The sequence below is a fragment of the Bubalus bubalis genome, chromosome 2 (assembly GCF_019923935.1).
Source record: "Bubalus bubalis isolate 160015118507 breed Murrah chromosome 2, NDDB_SH_1, whole genome shotgun sequence".
Taxonomy (NCBI): domain Eukaryota; kingdom Metazoa; phylum Chordata; class Mammalia; order Artiodactyla; family Bovidae; genus Bubalus; species Bubalus bubalis.
In genome coordinates this window covers 86,768,140-86,789,641 of record NC_059158.1, presented here as the reverse complement: position 1 = coordinate 86,789,641, position 21,502 = coordinate 86,768,140, and the positions used below count along the sequence as shown (strand labels likewise).

The window sequence follows — 21,502 nt, the reverse complement described above, 5'->3', positions numbered from 1 at the left end:
ATCTCTTTGGACTAAGAAACCCAGGAACAGATAAATTCATAAAACAGCATATTAAAAACAACTTCAGTAAGAATACTGTGATCCCAACTCTCCTCCATTTTGCTCCTAGAAAGTTGACAGCAAGGCTTTCGTCTGCCAGGCAGGATAATAAAAGATACAAGTGGACTCAACAAGCTCAGGACAAATGTCCCAGACATATTGACATCAGGGTTCCCCCAAGAAACAACCAAACCAAATCACTTTACAGTATTCTCAAAGCTGACAAGTCCTATCCAAATACACAGGGCTTCCAACTCACTTTTTGATTTCATCCTTGTACATATGAGCATGAAAGCAAAGAATGTAAGACCTCTGAGGAGAACTTCTAACATAAAAGATAGAGACCAATGAATTTTTTTTAAATTTGATATGAAAAACAAAGGTAACTAAAGAAAAAGTAAACAAGTAGAACTACATCAAATTAAAAATCTGTAAAGGAAACTATCCACAAAAAATAAGGCAACCTACTGAATGGGAGAAAATATTTGCAAATCATATATCTGATAAGGGATAAATATGTAGAGAACTCATACAACTCAGTAGCAAAAAGGATTGGATTAAAAAGTGGGCAGAACTCCCGAATAGACTTTTTTTTTCCACAGAAAATGTGTGGACACCCAACAGGTACATAGAAAGTTGCTCACTAATTATCACGGAAATGCAAATGAAAACCACAGTAAGATATCACTTCACACATGTTAAAATGGCTGTTATCAAAAAACCAACAAATGGCAAGTGTTGGAGAGGATGTGAAGAAAGGGAATCCCTATGTACTGTTGGTGGAAATGTAAATTGGGGAAACCACTATGGAGACTCCTCAAAATTAGAACTACCAAATGTCCCAGCAATTCCACATCTGGGTATTTATCCAAAGAAAACAAAAGCACTAACTCAAAAGATACATATGTATGTCCTAACATTCATGAAAGTAATGTTTAAATTTATCTTATTTTAATTTTGTTTTTCTTTATATCCTTCATTTTCTTGGCTCAGGATTCTTTCTTGCATCTCAGACATTCTTTCTGGGATAGTTTTATTTCCTCCTGATGTATGTTCCTTTAGAAAGGGTGCCTTAGTGATAAATTCTCTTAATTTCTATTTGTCTAAAGTACGTTTCTTGAATGATAGCTTAACTAAATATTTACTTTTAGATTAATGATTTTTTCCTTAGTATTGTGAACATATTATTTTACTGTCTTCTGGCTTCTATTTTTATTAGTTTGTCATTCCTTTGTAGGTAATCTTTTTTTTCCTTGTTGCTTAAAAAATGTGTCATTCTGCAGTTCCACATGATATGTGTATGTGTGAATTGTCTTTTAATTATTCTGTTTGTAATTCATTGTGATTCCTGAATCTGAGGATTCATGTCTTCTATCAATTTTGGAAGATTTTCACCTATTTTCAAACAGTACTTCATTTTCTCTGTTCTCATTTTCTAGAACTCCAGGTATATGTTAGACTTTATCATATAATCCCTCATTTAAAAAATATCTACTTCTTATTTTTCACAATATTTTTCTGTGATACATTCTGTATAATTTTTTCAGATATTTCCCCCAATTCCTTAATTGTCTCTCCAGCCCGCTCTTTTACCCATTCATGGAATTTTAAATTTCAAGTATATTATATGTGTGTGTGTGTGTGTGTGTGTGTGTGTGTATAAAAGACCTACAAGACAGATGGAGGCTTGCAAGGCATTTTTATATGCAAGCAGTGTGAAGAGAGTAAAGACAGCATGAGGCAGCAGCAGGAAATTTAGCAGCAGTTAGCATTGTTTTTCAGAGAAGGCAATGGCACCCCTCTCCAGTACTCTTGCCTGGAAAATCCCATGGACGGAGGAGCCTGGTAGGCTCCAGTCCAGGGGTCGCTAAGAGTCGGGCCAACTAAACGACTTCACTTTCACTTTTCACTTTCATACATTGGATAAGGAAATGGCAACCCACTCCAGTATTCTTGCCTGGAGAATCCCAGGAACAGAGGAGCCTGATGGGCTGCCGTCTATGGGCTTGCACAGAGTCGGAAACGACTGAAGCGACTTAGCAGCAGCAGCATTGTTTTTCTGGGTACAAAACTGGGTTAATCTGGAGAAATGAGGATGTAAGAGGACTCAGTGACACGGCAGGAGTTGAGAAATCAAAACAAGCAAACAAATCTGGAGGATCACATGGGCAAACAAGACAGAGACTCAATTATAAAAAATGCCCATTAGAATATTTTTGACCAATTGAAATTGTTCTTAATGTCTCATACACTTTTTATCCTTAAACCATCAGATGTAAGGCCCCCTAGGAGGCCTAACAGGAGAGAGAATATTCTTTGAATCACAGTGATGGTAATAAATGCAGTATTATATGTTGTGATGAAGGTAATCCTGAGCCAGAGATAGCTTAGCATTGCAAGATTTTCATCAGTAAGCTTCTCAGCATTTTAACATTTCAGTATTTCAAGCCTGACTCTGGACTACTTCATTTCCCTGTCATAACTCTGTAGTCTCTAATAGGTCTTTAAAATTTGCATGGGTGAAGTTTTCCAAGTAAAAGAGAGAAAAATCTTAAAATTTCTACACGATGATTAGTTTATGCTTTCTTATCCCTATTCCTATGACAGAGGGTTTTACTCTCCAATTCTTAGTCTCAGTTCTATTTTTTCTTGTATGTGTAAAAATGAAATAACACATTTACTTGGCATAAGCAAATGAAACCTAATTGCCACCTCCCCAGTTAGACAGTTTAGAAGTGGACTCATTGCCTTTTTATTAAAAAACACCAAAAGGAGAAAGATTTCTTGGGCTACTTTAGTATAAATATATTTCATATAATTCAGGTAGTACAGTGTATAAATTAGATGGATTGAACTTACATTACCATGAAATGGTATAGTCTATATTTTAAAATAGATACAAGATTTAAATACCTAATTGCAAAATAATATGCTAGTAAAAATATATGGTTTCATTTATTTTATTGAAATATAATATACTAAATGAAACTCAAACTTAAGCCTGATATATGCTTAGATTTCAGTTCAGCTAGTATTTATTGAACTCTTATGAAATGTTAATCTCTGAGCTGATGCTTTCTCATCTGTTGCACTGTGTAATACAGCATAATATAATTAGAGGTTAAACAATTAACCTTTTTCAATTTGTATAATGCTTTAGTTCACATGGAAAAATGAAAAAAAATAGGATGTCTCTAGAGTAAATATGGACACACATGGTGAATAGTAACACTGAATTCAGGTGTTAATGTTCACTTTTTATATTTCACAATTTAAAATAAAAAGTAATGAGATGGATAAGAAAACCAAGAAGTTAAAATTCTGCATGTTTTCAGCAAAACAGTAGCAACCCATTATTCAAGCAAAGTATGATAATAATATAGTATGTGACATGTTAAAGTTTTTTTTGTTGTTTTTTTTGTTTTTATAAAATTTTATTTTATGTTTTAACTTTACAATATTGTATTGGTCTTGCCATATATCAAAATGAATCCACCACAGGTATACATGTGTTCCCCATCCTGAACCCTCCTCCCTCCTCCCTCTCCATACCATCCCTCTGGGTCGTCCCAGCTCACCAGCCCCAAGCATCCAGTACTGTGCATCGAACCTGGACTGGTGACTCGTTTCATATATGATATTATACATGTTTCAATGCCATTCTCCCAAATCATCCCACCCTCTCCCTCACCCACAGAGTCCAAAAGACTGTTCTATACATCAGTGTCTCTTTTGCTGTCTCGTATACAGGGTTATTGTTACCATCTTTCTAAATTCCATATATATGCGTTAGTATACTGTATTGGTGTTTTTCTTTCTGGCTTCCTTCACTCTGTATAATAGGCTCCAGTTAAAGTTATAGAAAACATGTTTTAACATTTTTGAAGTGAAATGAGCTCTCAGGTCATGTTTATAAGATACATATGTCTGTATGTTCCTGCTGCTGCTGCTGCTGCTAAGTCGTTTCAGTCGTGTCCAACTCTGTGTGACCCCATAGATGGCAGCCCCTCAGGCTCCACCGTCCCTGGGATTCTCCAGGCAAGAACACTGGAGCGGGTTGCCATTCTAATTCTTAAATAAATACTGGAAAATGTTTCATTAATATTAACCAAGATATTAATCCATAGGTTGAGAGAGACCCTGTAAACTAAATTAAAAGGTAATTTCTGTGTAGAGCCTCATGGCTAGAAATATATACAGATATTACTTCTTTGCAAGTGTTTAATACTTATATTTGATTAGTTACTCTTTTTATTTCCTTTTACACATCCAGAAGTTTATTCTATCCCTTATTTTTCATTTATTTCATAAATTAAGCATTCTTGAACTGCTACTGACAGTTCTTTAATGATTCAGTCTCCTCCCTACCATTTTTTCCTCTAATCTTCATTTAACAGTATTTTTTGTTAATCATAACATTTTTTGAATTGTATGTCATTGTTACAGATTGTTTGTATACAAAATGATTGTATATTTGTAAAAATACAGATGTGATTATTTATTAGGTGGTATGTGTTTTTTATTCAAATATAGTTGCTTTACAATGTCATATTAGTTTCAGATGTACAGAATAGTGATTCAATATTATTATAGATTATACTGCTTTTAAAGTTATTACAAAATAATGGCTACATTGTCCTGTGCTGTATATATCTTTATTGCTTAACTATTTTATTTTATTTTATGAATTTTCCTTGAATTTTCTTTTTTTTAATTTATTTATTTTAATTAGAGGCTAATTACTTTACAATATTGTATTGGTTTTGCCGTACATCAACATGAATCCGCCACAGGTGTACATGTGTTCCCAATCCTGAATCCCCCTCCCACCTCCCTCCCCATACCAACCCTCTGGGTGCTTATCTATTTTATACATAGTTCAGTTCAGTTCAGTCGCTCAGTCGTGTTCGACTCTTTGCGACCCCATGAACCACAGCAGGCCAGGCCTCCCTGTCCCTCACCAACTCCCGGAGTCTACCCAAACCCATGTCCATCGAGTCGGTGATGCCATCCAACCATCTCATCCTCTGTCGTCCCCTTCTCCTCCTCCTCCCCTCAATCTTTCCCAGCATCAGGGTCTTTTCAAATGAGTCAGCTCTTCACATCAGGTGGCAAAAGTATTGGAGTTTCAGCTTCAACATCAGTCCTTCCAATGAACACTCAAGACTGATGTCCTTTAGGATGGACTGGTTGGATCTCCTTGCAGTCCAAGGGACTCTCAAGAGTCTTGTCCAATACCACAGTTCAAAAGCATCAATTCTTCTGCACTCAGCTTCCTTTATAGTCCAACTCTCATATCCATACATGTGACCACTGGAAAAACCATAGTCTTGGCTAGACAGACTTTTGTTGGCAAAGTAATGTCTCTGCTTTTTAATATGCTGTCTAGGTTGGTCATAACTTTCCTTCCAAGGAGTAAGCATCTTTTAATTTCATGGCTGCAATCACCATCTGCAGTGATTTTGGAGCCCCCAAAAATAAAGTCAGCCACTATTTCCACTGTTTCCCCATCTATTTGCCATGAATTGATGGGACCAGATGCCATGATCTTAGTTTTTTGAATGCAGAGCTTTAAGCCAACTTTTTCACTCTCCTCTTTCACTTTCATCAAGAGGCTCTTTAGTTCTTCTTCACTTTCTGCTGTAAGGGTGGTGTCATCTGCATATCTGAGGTTATTGATATTTCTCCCAGCAATCTTGATTCCAGCTTGTGCTTCTTCCAGCCCAGCGTTTCCCATGATGTACTCTGCATATAAGTTAAATAAGCAGGGTGACAATATACAGCCTTGATGTACTCCTTTTCCTATTTGGAACCAGTCTGTTGTTCCATGTCCAGTTCTAACTGTTGCTTCCTGACCTGCATACAGGTTTCTCAAGAAGCAGGTCAGATGGTCTGATAGTCCCATCTCTTTAGGAATTTTCCACAGTTTATTGTGATCCACACAGTAGTTTGTATCTTATTAATTCCATACCCCTATCTTGCCTCTCTTCCTTCCTTCTCCCAATGGTAACTACTAGTTTGTTTTCTATATGTGTGTCTGTTTTGTTCTATACATTCATTTGCTTTATTTTCTAAATTCAACGTATAAGTGAAATGTAGTATTTGTATTTCTCTGATTTATTTCACTGAGTATAATACACTCTAGGTCCATGCACAGTGTTACAACTGGCAGAATTTCATTTTTTTAATGGCTGAATAATATTTCATTGTATATACATACCCCCATGTTCTGTATCCATTCATCTGTTGATGGACACTTGGGTTGCTTCTGTATCTTGGCTAATGTAAATAATGCTGGTAAAGCAAACTTGAGAGAAAAGAATAAAACTGGAAATGTGCATCTTGACTTCAGACTATGCCACAAAACTTCAGAAATAAAAACAGCATGGTACTGACACAAAAACAAACACATATATCAATGGAACAGAATAGAAAGCTCAGAAATAAAGCCAATGACTGTGATCAGTTATTAATAGACTATGACAAAGGAGGCAAAAAACAATTGGAGAAAAGACAATCTCTTCAGTAAGAAATGCTGGGAAACCTGGACAGCTTCATGTAAAAGAATGAGATTAGAACATTTCCACACACCATATAGAAAAAGAAACTTAAAATAGATAAGATCCTAATCTAAGATTTGAAACCATAAAACTCCTAGAAGAGAACATAGGCAGAACACTCTATAACATAAATGGTAGCAATATTTTTTTTTGGATCTGTCTCCAAAGACAAGAGAAATAAAAGCAAAAAATAAACAAATATACCTAGTTGAAAACTAGACAGTGTTTTTGACAGATATTTTTTAGTCAAAGTTCTGTATGTAGGTGGCCATTTTGATTATATGTTCATCTCTACAAAACTGATGTCATAGTATTTAATCATTAAAATAAACGTGACATGTGAATCACAGTCATAGCAAGAAGGAGATTGTCACTCAAAAACTGTGAGAAAAATATTTAATGAAAGGACTGATTTGGATGAAATATATACACTGCTGCTGCTTCTGCACTAAGTTGCTTCAGTTGTGTCCGACTCTGTGCAACCCCATAGACAGCAGCCCACCAGACTCTGCCGTCCCTGGGATTCTCCAGGCAAGAACACGAGTGGGTTGCCATTTCCTTCTCCATTGCGTGAAAATGAAAAGTGAAAGTGAAGTTGCTCAGTTGCGACCGACTCGTAGTGACCCCATGGACTGTAGCCCACCAGGCTCCTCCATCCATGGGATTTTCTAGGCAAGAGTACTGGAGTGGCTTGCTTAATAGATAATTATCAAAGACCTACTCTGTGGCACAGGGAACTCTACTCAGTTCTCTGTAATGACCTGTATGGGAAAAGCACTGGTCTTGACAAACACCCTCTTCCAACAACACAAGAGTAGACTACACATGGACATCACCAGATGGTCAACACTGAAATCAGATTGATTATATTGTTTACAGCCAAAAATGGAGAAGCTCTATACAGTCAGCAAAAACAAGACCAGGAGCTGACTGTGGCTCAGATCATGAACTGCTTGTTGCCAAATTCCGACTGAAATTGAAGAAAGTGGAAAAATCACTAGACCATTCAGGTATGACCTAAATCAAATCCCTTATGACTATACAGTGGAAGTGAGAAATAGATTTAAGGGACTAGATCTGATAGACAGAGTGCCTGATGAACTATGGACGGAGGTTAGTGACATTGTACAGGAGACAGGAATCAAGACCATCCCCAAGAAAAAGAAATTCAAAAAAGCAAAATGGCTGTCTGAAGAGGTCTTACAAAGAGCTGTGAAAAGAAGAGAAGTGAAAAGCAAAGGAGAAAAGGAAAGATATACCCATCTGAATGCAGAGTTCCAAAGAACAGCAAGGAGAGATAGGAAAGCCTCCCTCAGCGATCAATGCAAAGAAATAGAGGAAAACAATAGAATGGGAAAGACTGAAGATCTCTTGAAGAAAATTAGAGATACCAAGGGAACATTTTATGCAAAGATGGGTTCAATAAAGGACAGAAATGGTATGGACCTAACAGAAGCAGAAGGTATTAAGAAGAGGTGTCAAGAATACACAGAAGAACTGTACAAAAAAGATCATCATGACCCAGATAACCATGATGATGTGATCATTCTCCTAGAGCCAGACATCCTGGAATGTGAAGTCAAATGGGCCTCACTACGAACAAAGCTAGTGGAGGTGATGGAATTCCAGTTGAGCTATTTCAAATCCTGAAAATTGATGCTGTGAAAGTGCTGCATTCAATATGCCAGCAAACTTGGAAAACTCAGCAGTGGCCACAGGATTGGAAAAGGTCAGTTTTCATTCCAATCCCAAAGAAAGGCAATGCCAAAGAATGCTCGAACTACCACACAATTGCACTCATCTCATACGCTAGTAAAGTGATGCTTAAAATTCTCTAAGACAGGCTTCAATAATATGTGAATCGTGAACTTCCAGATGTTCAAGCTGGATTTAGAAAAGGCAGAGGAACCAGAGATCAAATTACCAACATCCATTGGATTATCGAAAAAGCAAGAGAGTTCCAGAAAATCATCTATTTCTGCTTTATTGACTATGCCAAAGCCTTTGACTGTGTGGATCACAATAAACTGTGGAAAAATTCTTCAAGAGATGTGAATACCAGACCACCTGACCTGCCTCTAGAGAAACCTGTATGCAGGTCAGGAAGCAACAGTTAGAACTGGACATGGAACAACAGACTGGTTCCAAATAGGAAAAGGAGTACATCAAGGCTGTATATTGTCACCCTACTTATTTAACTTCTATGCAGAGTACATCATGAGAAACGCTGGGCTGGAAGAAGCACAAGCTGGAATCAAGATTGCTGGGAGAAATATCAATAACCTCAGATATGCAGATGACACCACCCTTACAGCAGAAAGTGAAGAAGAACTAAAGAGCCTCTTGATGAAAGTGAAAGAGGAGAGTGAAAAAGTTGGCTTAAAGCTCTGCATTCAAAAAACTAAGATCATGGCATCTGGTCCCATCAATTCATGGCAAATAGATGGGGAAACAGTGGAAATAGTGGCTGACTTTATTTTTGGGGGCTCCAAAATCACTGCAGATGGTGATTGCAGCCATGAAATTAAAAGATGCTTACTCCTTGGAAGGAAAATTATGACCAACCTAGACAGAATATTAAAAAGCAGAGACATCACTTTGTCAACAAAGGTCCATCTAGTCAGACCTATGGTTTTTCCAGTGGTCATGTATGAATATGAGAGTTGGACTATAAAGGAAGCTGAGTGCAAAAGAATTGATGCTTTTGAACTGTGCTGTTGGATAAGATTCTTGAGAGTCCCTTGGACTGCAAGGAGATCCAACCAGTCCATTCTAAGGTAGACCAGTCCTGGGTGTTCATTGGAAGGACTGATGTTGAAGCTGAAAACTCCAGTCCTTTGGCCACATGATGCAAAAAGTTGACTCATTGGAAAAGACCCTTATGCTGGGAAAGATTGAGGGAAGGAGGAGAAGGGGACGACAGAGGATGAGATGGTTGGATGGTATCACGGACTCGATGGACATGGGTTTGGGTGGACTCCGGAAGTTGGTGATGGACAGGGAGGCCTGGCGTGCTGCGGTTCATGGGGTCGCAAAGAGTCAGACATGACTGAGTGACTGAACTGAACTGATATAGGAAAAGAATCTAAAAAGACTACATATATGTATAACTGATTCACTTTGCTGTATGCCCAAAACTAATACAGCATTGTAAACCAACTATACTCTAATAATTTTTTTTAAAAAGTGTAGGCAGGATAAAGGGTAATCCTTAATCAAATTCTAGAAATGTGTAACATCTGGAAACTGTTACTACTCCTAGGCCTAAAGGAGCAAGGAAGTAGTTAATGCAAACCAGTGAGATCTATAGCTGTATAAGTCACATGACAAGAGCTTTGTTCTTTGATAATGGATCACAGTCATTGCCAAACTGTGGTCCAACAGGGGCTGTGTTTCTCTGGTCCCAGTCTATAGTGCTCTGTCATTATAGGAAGCTAAAAGTCAAGGGATCCTAGTAATGCAGTCTGTAAAGAAACAGAGCATGGTGAATAAGAGTGGAAAGTGGATCTGTAAGGATTAGTGGAGAATATATAGGACGCCATAATATCCTAATATCTGATATTTTTTTAAAAGGCAGAAAAAGTGGTTACCTTTTTAAAAATATGGTAAATAGTTATAAGGAAGAAAAAGTTCCGAATTGAAAAGGAACTGCTTCCTCCTCTATTAATCCATTTTCAAATGAGATGAGAATTATCAAAAGGACATGAAAAAGTTTCAATTTTCCTGTCCAGGGGATTGCTGTTAGATTTTAGCTTGTAAAACCAGAAAAGTTTATTTCACTGATGACTGTGCTCAAGAGCCATGGTAAATCAGAAAAAGGTGTTTTTTGCATACTCTTAAAGCTGATGATATTTATAAACAATTCTAGAAGAAATTTCTGTGTGAATGAGTTAGTCTGTCCCAGGGTCATAGTCTATACCGATGCTTTTCAAATTTTAGGTCACAAGCCATTTTTCAGTCCTTACATAAATGTAATGGGTAGTGACTAGGACTTCTGAATGAAGTAGTATACCCTTGAACAGAAAATATCAGAGTACATTGTTTGTAGTAAGAATCCATGCTAGTTTGTGAAACTTTTGATTACATGTATATGAATATGTGACTGTGTTGGGATATATATTTTTCACTATGGGCTATGTTCCCCTGCCCAATTAAAACTCTATTTTCTGGACTCAACCATCTTAAAAGTGTTTACCCAACAGTATAGAAAAGGTGAATTGTATTGAAAGGCAACACATAATATATTTATGTGCTGTCTCTCTAACGTAGTGCTAAAATTTGCTCCTCGATGAGTAAATATTAATACATATGGAAATTAGGGCACATATATATATATGTGATTTTTCACCCATTCTAAAGATAATGGCAGTTCAAGATGAAGTAAAAATTTTACTTATTGCTCTATTTGGGATTAGCACATAGACTGGACCCAGTGCCATATGTTGCTCTGCATTTCCCTATATCACACCTCATGTTTACCTGCTCCTGGTCATATGGGGGAAGGGGACTACTCTGCTAAAAGTCTTGAATAATATCAAAGCAATCTTTTGAGCTATAGCGAAAGTTGAGGAATTTCAGTATATGTATTAGCATTAATCTATATCTTCGGAATTTTTAGCTGCAAATGTGGAACAACTAGGGAATATAAACCAATACAATATTGTAAAGTAATTAGCATCTAATTAAAATAAATAAATTTAAATTAAAAAATAAAGAGGATAATGTGAAACTACAAAATGAGTCACTTACATTGAGTTATATTCATATTCTAGCTTCTAGTTCTTTTTCTTTTAAAGAAAAATTAAAATTAGGTCACTTCTGTTTGTAACCTGCATAGTATTTAATCAATCAGCTATTTCCTATTTAGATTCTACTTCTACTTCTGATTCAGAATTTTATTTTATCTCAGTATCTTAGCATTAGCTATTCAAGAGAATTAAATTTTGTATACAGAGAGTATACAAGCTTTATATAAATAAGGGGAAAAAACATTTTGTATAAGTTGAGAATTGCTTCAGATCTTTGAAATCAAAATCAAATATTTATGATGGGGAAAAACATCTTCATATATTCTATATAAAGCTTTCCATTTTGCAGTTGTTTTCAGAGACTGCCATTTTGAGTTATAGTGGAACAGTGCTCTTTCTGACCTTTGAACGAGGATGCATGACTTAGCTTTTGGCATTCTTCCTAACAACACCCCAGAGGGCAGAGTTGTGTTCCAATGTGACATATATTTGAAAATGTCTTGCACAGAGGATAAATTTCATTTGTAAATGTATCAAGAGCAGATTCAAAATAGGCTGAAGCTTGCATTTATTTGGTTCAGGAAAATGATATGTCTCGACTTTGGCTATTGCTGTTATTGCTTAAACCAACAGATTTTCTTAAACCTTGCCAAACAGAAGAGCAATGGGTTCTGAAATCTATCTTCATTTTAATTTTTTCTCTCATTATATTGTAAGTTTCTTTAATTCTAATTTCAAAGACTTTACCCTGCCTTGTGTCAGCACAAGTTGTCAGAAAGACAACAGGGTATAAAGCATGTCCTTCTGCTACATATTTTGCTGCGTTTGAAGCATCTGAGAGCTGATCTTTTTAGATTGAAATATGTCTATAATTTGGATTTCCCTGGTGGTTCAGATGGTAAAGAATCTGTGTGCAATTCAGGAGACCTGGGTTCAGTCCCTGGGTCAGGAAGATCCCCTGGAGAAGAGAATGGCAACCCACCAGTATTCTTGCCTGGAGAATCCTATGGACAGAGGAGCCTGGTGGGCTATAGTCCAAGGGGTTGCAGAGTCAGACATGACTGAGTGACTAACACTTTCACTTTTCCCATGTCTATAATCCTACAGCTGAAGGTACTGATTTGCTGAACACGGAGGACAAATCTTTATTAAGATTATGATCAGGAATTAAAAGACTTTCAAAGAAGAAACAAAAATATTTTACTTTTCTAATAGTTATAAACTTGAATAAGCTTAGACATAGATCTTGAAACATTCATTCAAATTTATTCTACCTTTCATTTCTCCTTTTGTGCCCATTGTTCACTTTTAAGGTAGTTTTTACATAGATGTTCACCATCAGATACAAGTTGTAAATAATCTGTATTTCTCTTCATTCAGTATTTTGTCCATTCCTACATGGTCAAACTGCAATATACTCACATCTCCCCCATTATTTTACTGAATACCTAATCACTGAGTCTACTGTTTTGAGTATGCGTATAGTGTTCAAAATACAGAGCCTATGTCCAGTTCTTCTAAATAGGTAAAAAAATTTAGAGAAACTGAATGAAGGTTAATGCATATGATTGTAATTTACAGTTTAGTTTGAATAAAATGCATTATACTGAAGCAAAGTCACTAGAGTTGTACTTTATTTAGTAATTGCTACTAATTGCTTTCAAGAGGTTAGTTCTCCTCAACCATGTTTATAACTGCAATGGAATTATTTGTCCCTGCCATAGAACTAGTGGTGTTAATATTAATGATTTTCACATTGCTTTTGTACAGTTCAAAGTGTCATCTTGTTAGCAAGAATTCTTTATCAGAGATAAAAATGGATATTACTAAATTGACAGGATAACTCTTTGTTTTCTGTTTTTCATCTCACTAACAAATGATACCAACTAGAATGTTTGACTGCTCTCAATTTCATGGAAAATCAAGTGACATTCCTTCTCTGAATGTGTGGTCAAATAATTCTTAGTCTTTTCTTTTGTAAACTAACACTTGATAATCAAACAGAATAGTCATGTGCAAATAGGTTTATGTTACTGAATTAGACCTCTAAATTATCATGTCACATTAAAATTTATTTTCTGAAATTAAGAGAATATATAGTACTATCATTTAGTCTTCTTTCTCTCTCTTCCAGAGAAATGATGAAGAAGCAGTTGTGGATAGAGGTGGAACTCGTTCTATTCTCAAAACACACTTTGAGAAAGAAGATTTAGAAGGTAAGACTTTTGGGGGGAAGGGGATACCTATTGGTATTTCAAAGAGATGTGAAGTTTTAGTAATGTGGAGAACTGCAAAAGTTGAAATCAGAGTAGTGGTGGTGGTGGGACCTGGATATGACTGTTTTGGTGTAGTCTGGAGAGCCAGGAGGCAGTCCTGCAAACAATGAGAGCATTAATTCATTCAACAGACCTTTACTGAACCTCTCCTGTGTTCCTATACTGTATTGTGTGCCAGTCTTTCAGTAACCCTTGCTTCAAGGAGTTAAAATTAATTGGGAAATGAAAAGAAAAAAATTTATGACAGACTAGCATCTTGGGTGGGGGCTATGTGACAGAGGAGGACAGGAGAGGCATCTCAGTCTGTGTTGTCAGAGTAGACTGTCACTGGGAGTTAAGGACTATTGGTGTTCTAGTTTTATTGCGATATCTGTGAGAGAGGGCTCAAGGCATCATTTGTGTGACTAGATAATTCAACAGGGAGATTCTGAACTAGAATATCCTGGGTTTAAATATCAGCTCTGTCCCTTATGTGGTACAGAACCTTTAGCTAGTTAATTAGTTAGCTTCTCTGTGGCTCCTCTAGTGGCTCAGATGGTAAAGCATCTACCTGCAATGCAGGAAACCTGAGTTCAATCCCTGAATCAGGAAGAGCCCCTGGAGAAGGAAGGGGCAACCCACTCCAGGACCCTAGCCTGGAAAATTTAATGGAGGGAGGAGCCTGGCAAAGAGTCGGAAATGACTGAGAGACTTCACTTTCACTTTCTCAGTTTTTTTCTCTGTTGTTAAAATAAAGATAACAATGGAATGTGTTTCCTAAAGTTCTTGTGAGAAATAAGGGAAAAATACTTAGAATAGTACCCGGTGCAAGAGTTACATAAGTGTTGGCAATTTTTCAGTTCAGTTCAGTCACTCAGTCATATCTGACTCTTTGCAACCCCATGGACTGCAGCACTCCAGGCTTCCCTGTCCATCACCAGCTCCCAGAGCTTACTCAAACTCATATCTATTGAGTTGGTAATGCCATCCAGCCATCTCATCCTCTGTCGTCCCCTTCTCCTCCTGCCTTCAATCTTTCCCAGCATCAGGGTCTTTTCCAATGAGTCAGCTCTTCGCATCATGTGGCCAAAGTATTGGAGTTTCAGACTCAGCATCAGTTCTTCCAGTGAATATTCAGGGTTCATTTTCTTTAGGATGGACTGGTTGTATCTCCTTGCCATCCAAGGGACTCTCAAGAGTCTTTTCCAACACCACAGTTCAAAAGCATCAATTCTTCGGCGCTCAGCTTTCTTTATAGTCCAACTCTCACATCCATACATAACTATTGGAAAAACCATAGCCTTGACTAGATGGACCTTTGTTGGCAAAGTGATGTCTCTGCTTTTTAATATGCTATCTCGATTGGTCATAGATTTTCTTCCAAGGAGCAAACGTCTTTTAATTTCATGGCTGCAGTCACCATCTGCAGTGATTTTGGAGCCCCCCAAAATAGTCTGTCACTGTTTCCACTGTTTCCCACCTATTTGCCATGAAGTGATGGGACCAGATGCCATGATCTTAGTTTTCTGAATGTTGAGTTTTAAGCCAACTTTTCCACTCTCCTCTTTCACTTTCATCAAGAGGCTCTTTAGTTCTTCTTCTTTCTACCATAAGGGTGGTGTCATCTGCATATCTGAGCTTATTGATATTTCTCCCAGCAGTCTTGATTCTAGCTTGTGCTTCATCCAGCCCAATGTTTCTCATGATGTACTCTGCATATAAGTTAAATAAGCAGGGTGACAATGTACAGCCTTGACGTACTCCTTTCCTGATTTGGAACCAGTCTGTTGTTCCGTGTCCAGTTCTAACTGTTGCTTCCTGACCTGCATACAGATTTCTCAAGAGGCAGGTCAGGTGGTCCTGTATTCCCATCTCTTTCAGAATTCTCCACAGTTTATTGTGATCCACACAGTCAAAGGCTTTGGCATAGTCAATAAAACAGAAATAGATGTTTTTCTGGAACTCTCTCGCTTTTTCGATGATCCAGCGGATGTTGGCAATTTGATCTCTGGTTCCTCTGCCTTTTCTAAATGCAGCTTGAATATCTGGAAGTTCACGTTTCACGTACTTTGAAGCCTGGCTTGGAGAATTTTGAGCATTACTTTGCTAGCGTGTGAGATGAGTGCAATTGTGTGGTTGTTTGAGCATTCTTTGGCAATTTTTATTATACCACAATTTATGTGTGCACACCATTAGTTGATATTTTTTATATTAAGAAAATTTAATGAGAAAATTAGGGAAGAAAATAGGTTACTATGGTGCAATTTCTACAGACTTTCAAATGCAGCTGTACTTCCAAAATCTTGGAATTAATAGCACTCAAAATTCCTTGGCCTTCCATTTATCAAGCAGCTGGGTGTTTAGCAAACAGAGGGCTAGAAGGAAAATCAAGAGACCTGTATTTTAGCTTTGACCTTGTAGTAAAGTGTATAGTTTTAGGTTGAGCCAATGAAGGGGGTGAAACAGACAATGATTATTACTAGTGGGATACAAGGTATATAGTATTTTTCATTTCTTTGTTGAAAAGTGATACCCAAATTATCTGAAGTAAAATGAATTGGAGATAGCTCCTAATAATCTACTGCAGTCTAAAGTGTTTATTCCCCTTAAGAATTGTAATGTAGCCACTTAAATTACAGTTAAATTAAATATTCTTGTGTCTTACCTTTAGCTACAACAATTAAGTAAGAGAAGAGGTAATATACTATCTAGAGACAACTTTCAAACTATACCTACTCTATGCCTGACATTTGCTTGATTCACAGAAAACCCCCAAGGTCTAGAAAGTTTATACTTACTGGGTGAGCTCAGTAATTTGCATGCTATCCATATTTATTATATAAACTGAAATAAGCAGAAAGTTGAAAAATCTAACCCAGTAATGAGTAATATAAAGGTAATTTTTCTTTAGATTTGAAATGCTGTTGCTTTTTTCTCAGCAGTATATTTACTGTCCTACTTATGTTGTACCATGACTTAAACTATGCTTATGTTCACTAACTCACACAAGAAAACCTAACAAAACAAGAATTTAGTGTAAGAATATACTCCATTCCAGGGAAAAATCATCTTGAGTTTAAAGATTATGATTGATAATCCACACACAGATAAATGCAAGTTAACAGTTAGTAATTTATAAATGGGGCTTCCTTGGTAGCTCAGACAGTAAAGCATCTGCCTGCAATGTGGGAGACCTGGGTTCGATCCCTGGGTCAGGAAGGATCCCCTGGAGAAGGAAATTTATAAATAGCTAATGTAAAATGGTAAATGGTCCCTTTGAATGGAAAATACATAATGCTAAAATAAGATTTATAAGGTCATTTTAATTATTGTGTTAACATATATTACATACATTTCCTTTTACTGGGAATGATTAGGAAATGCACATAACTGTGCACAATGCTTTAAAAGAGAGAACACATGTATACCTGTGGTGGATTCATTTTGATATTTGGCAAAACTAATACAATTATGTAAAGTTTAAAAAATAAAATAAAATTAAAAAAATAAATAAATAAAAGAGATTTCTGATAGAAAAAACACAATTGGATAAATCATATTTGTTTCATTTGCTGATGTCTATAGTGGGAATTTTAATCCCAGAAGTGAATAATTGTGACCAAGTCACTGGTGATTGAAAATAACATCACAGAATGCAAACATAATATTATATTATAGAATTTTAAAAAATGAGGAAAACCTTATTTATGTTGGTTTTATAAGTATTTGTTTTGCTCCCAGATCATAGTGAGTAGATAAATATTCCAGCATTTGAGGATGCTGTAGAGGATTCTGTTGTGATGCATGCAAAGAATAAACAAATCTGTTAGTGATTCCCAATTGATTACCCTGCATCAGAAAGTAGTGCAGGGCAATGAAGCAGCTATCATGGTTCAGAAAAAATCAACTGGTTGCATAATATGTTATAACATGGGCAAGATGAAAGCCCCAGACAGAAAGGTGGCATTTTTGAGGGTAATGGAGGTAGTGTGGTAGTTTCTCCTTTTGTGTAATTAAAGGAAAAGAGGGGAGCACCACTTTTTAAGAGCTTCTTTAGTAACATGAATAAAATATACCAATAGATACTTATTTGAAATGAAGTAGAAGTTCTTTGTGGTAAAAAAGCATAACATAAAATTTATCATCATAACCAATTCTAAGTGTACAGTTCAGTGTTGTTAAACCTATTCACAAGGTTGTATAAGCCATCTCCAGAACTTTTTCATCCTCAAAAGTGAAATTCTGTAAAGCAACAACTCCCCATTTCCTTCTCCCCTGGCAACCACCATTCAACCTTCTGTTTCTATGAATTTGGCTACCCTGTACACCTCATGTAAGTGAAATCATGAGTATTTGTCTTTTTTGACTGATTTATTTCACTTAGCATAATGTCTTGAAGGTTTATCCATGTTGTAGCATGTGTTAGACTTACTTTCCTTATGAAGACTGAGTAATATCCATTGTATGTATATACTACATTCTATTTATCCATTCATCTGTTTATGGACATAATTGCTTTCATCTCTTTGCTGTTGTGAGTAGTGCTGTTATAAACATGAATATGCAGATATTTCTTTGGGACCCTGCTTTCAATTCTTTTGAGTATATACCCCTACGTGGACTTGCTGGATCCTAGGGTCAATCCTAAAGGAATATCCATTGGAAAAATATCCATTGGAATGTCCTGAATATTTAATCCTGAATATCCATTGGAAAAACTCTGATACTTTGGCTACCTGATGCAAAGAACTGACTTATTGGAAAAGATTTTGATGCTGTGAAAGATTGAAGGCAAAAGGAGAAGTGGGTGGCAGAGAATGAGATGGTTAGATAGTATCACCAACTCAATGGACATGAATCTGAGCGAACTCTGGAGGTAGTGGAGGACAGAGAAGCCTGGTGTACAGTGGTCCTAGAGGTTGCAAAGAGTCATTACAATTTAGAGGCTGAACAACAACAACAAGGGTCATTCTGTTTTTAATTTTTAGAGGAATTGTCATATTGTTTTTCATAGTTTATGCACAATTTTACATTCCCACCAAACTGCACAAGGGTTCCATTTTTTTTTAACCTCCTCACTAATACTTGCAGTTTTCCAAGTTTTCTTGATAGTAGCCATCCTAATGCATGTGAGGTGCTTTCTCATTGTGGTTTTCATTTGCATTTTCCTAATAATTAGTGGTATGAAGCATCTCTCATATGCTTGTTGGCCGTTTGTGTGTCACCTTTGGAGAAGTGTCTATTCAAGTCTTTTGTGCATTATTTGTATTTTTAATGTTGTTGTTGATACATGATTTGTAAATATTTTCTCCTGTCTAGTAGATTGCCCCTTAGCTCTGTTGACTGTGTCCTTTGGTACACATAAAATTTTAATGTTTTGATGTAGTCCAATTTGTCTAGTTTTGCTTTTGTTGCCTATGTTTTTGGTGTTATTTTCAGGAAATACTTGCCAAGTCCAATGTCATAAAGCTTTTTCCTATGTTTACTTCAGTTTTGGGTCTTACCTTTAGGTCTTTGATTCATTTTGAGTTAGTTTCTGTATATGGCATAGAATGCTTGCCCTTTTATCCTTCATATTCCTTTGTTGCCTAACCTTATACTTGTTACAGCTTGCATCCCTCCTCACAGGTTAAACTTTACCCAAAATCATTGATATATATAAATAAATTCTTTAGTGAGTGAGATACAATTTGTTTTCTGTGTTTTTAGCACATATTTCTAAAATAATACCTGCTATTTTCTACAGCTTGAGAACATATAGGAGGCAGTAAAACCTTAAGAATATTATTAGAAACTTTGTGTTCAAAACCTTTTAGTTGTTCCATACCAAACTGGGGGCTTCCCAGGTGGCTCAGTGGTAAAGAATTCACCCGCAGTGCAGGAGACCTGGGTTTGATCCCTGGGTTGGGAAGATCCCCTGGAGGAGGGCATGGAAACCCACTGCAGTATTCTTGCCTGGAAAATCCCCATGGACAGAGGAGCCTGGTGGGCCCCAGTCCACAGGGTTGCAAAGAGTCGTACACGACTGAGCAACTAGGCACACAAATTGGGAACTTGCCAGGTGGCTCAGTGGTAAAGAATCCACCTGCAGTGCTGGAGGTGCAGATTAGATCCTGGGTTGGGAAGAGCCCTGGAGAGAGAAATGGCAACCCACTTCAGTATTCTTGCCTAAACAGAAATCCCATGGACAGAGAAGCCTGGAGGGCTACAGTCTGTGGAGTTGCAAAGAGTCAGACACGACTTCGTGACTAAACAACAATACCAAACTGGTGCCTTCTCATTTTCTCCACAAAGAATAGAATTTTCATTCTACCCATCCATTAGTGTTACTTGATCCCTCCTGGCAGAATAATTATCTTCCTCCTTCAGATAACTCTTTCTGAATTTACATCATTTCATATATTATTATTATGTATATATTTCTTATCATTCTTATTTGATTACAAGCTTGTCCAGGAACAAATCTTTGTTTTACCTGTTATTTGCATTATATCATGGTATCTATCCAGTACTTTTTCTTATACTCAATAGATACTAAAAAATGTGTTGCATTGAATCTCATTTATATGTAATTCAATAATATGTCACTAAACATGTAAGAAGTCAAGTTTATGTAGTATAATTAGATGCATAGTTAACACTCATCAAATATTTAATTACCTTTCAAACATTTAACATGTAAATACAGGAGGTTCTGATTATGTACTGTACCAAGATAAATAAAACTAGTTACATCTTAATTAGATATTCAGGAATTCATAAATTTTAAACTTTAATGGAAAAGTTAAGCTAATATTTAAATCTTGGCCTACAGATTAAATTAAAAAGACATTTTGTTTATTTTATGTAGCTTTTAGCAGAGAGCAAAATACTTTTAAGTCATGGATTTAATAAATTATTCCTATATCTTGATATTCTTTTGCTCACTTTATTTTAGACAAAAAATTATGTTTACGAGTTTACTTCTTTTGGGACCATTCAAAATATTGTGGACCCAAAGTCCAGAGAAAATATAAGTAAAATATGTAGTGCAAAGCTGTCATGCAACATAATTTTATCAGTGATAATACCTTCCCACTTTCTTCATTTCACCTAATGCATTCCTGTGCTCTTAAGATAACTAAAATGCTTTTCTGACCATAATTATTATAATGTCAAAAGTATTTTTCAGTAAAAACAGAAGATAATTGCTGATCCTATGATTATGATATGATATTTTTCAACCAAACTAAAAAATAATTTAAAAAAATAAAGAAAAATCCAAAAATTAGGCTTACATATTTTTCTTTCTGATTTTTTAATCTCCAAAAATTGCCGTCAGAAGGCAAAAATGAATTCTGGTGAGAGAAACAAAAGTTGCCTTCAGAGAGATTGAGATGGGCTTAGAAGGATGAATGAGAGTTCTGAGGACAAAGAAGGAAGGATTTATCATATTCTGGGAATGGCAAATATGGTGTGGCTAACACACTGGAATTGTGTACATGGAGGTAAGGAGTGACTGGAAATGAATTTAAATATTTGCATAAGGTAAGTCAAATAATGAAGAATGAATTAATTTTTTAAAGTTACTCAGTGTGGTAAGTGCTATTATCATCTCAATTTTATGGATAAAGAAACCAAAGCCCAAAGGATTGGGCTGCCCAGGCCCTGACTAGCAAGTGTAAGAGCAGGGATTCAGACACTCAAGGATCTGGGCTTTTAACACCTAGATATAAACATAATGTGGAGACTTGTTTTTTAGGTGACTGAATGGGGCAACATGTGTATTAACTGGAAGACTGGGGCATATTTACTCAGTCATAACTATTTTTAAAAAGTTGAGATTATCCAATGAAGCAATAAAGAATTTTATAGTACCTGCATTTCAATAGCTTTCCAAATAATTTTGCAAAAATTTGAA

At 36.3% G+C, this 21,502-nt stretch overlaps 1 protein-coding gene across 9 annotated transcripts in view; it reads left to right on the top strand.

Annotated features, from left to right (window-relative positions):
• Positions 1-21,502, top strand: part of SLC4A10 (solute carrier family 4 member 10) — a 344,973-nt gene that overhangs the window by 112,940 nt on the left and 210,531 nt on the right. For all 9 annotated transcript variants that reach the window (XM_025275927.2, XM_006074289.3, XM_044934690.1 and 6 more), the window contains one exon: positions 13,482-13,563. In XM_025275927.2, the coding sequence (XP_025131712.1) occupies positions 13,482-13,563 (82 nt within the window). The remainder of the gene's footprint in view (positions 1-13,481; positions 13,564-21,502) is intronic.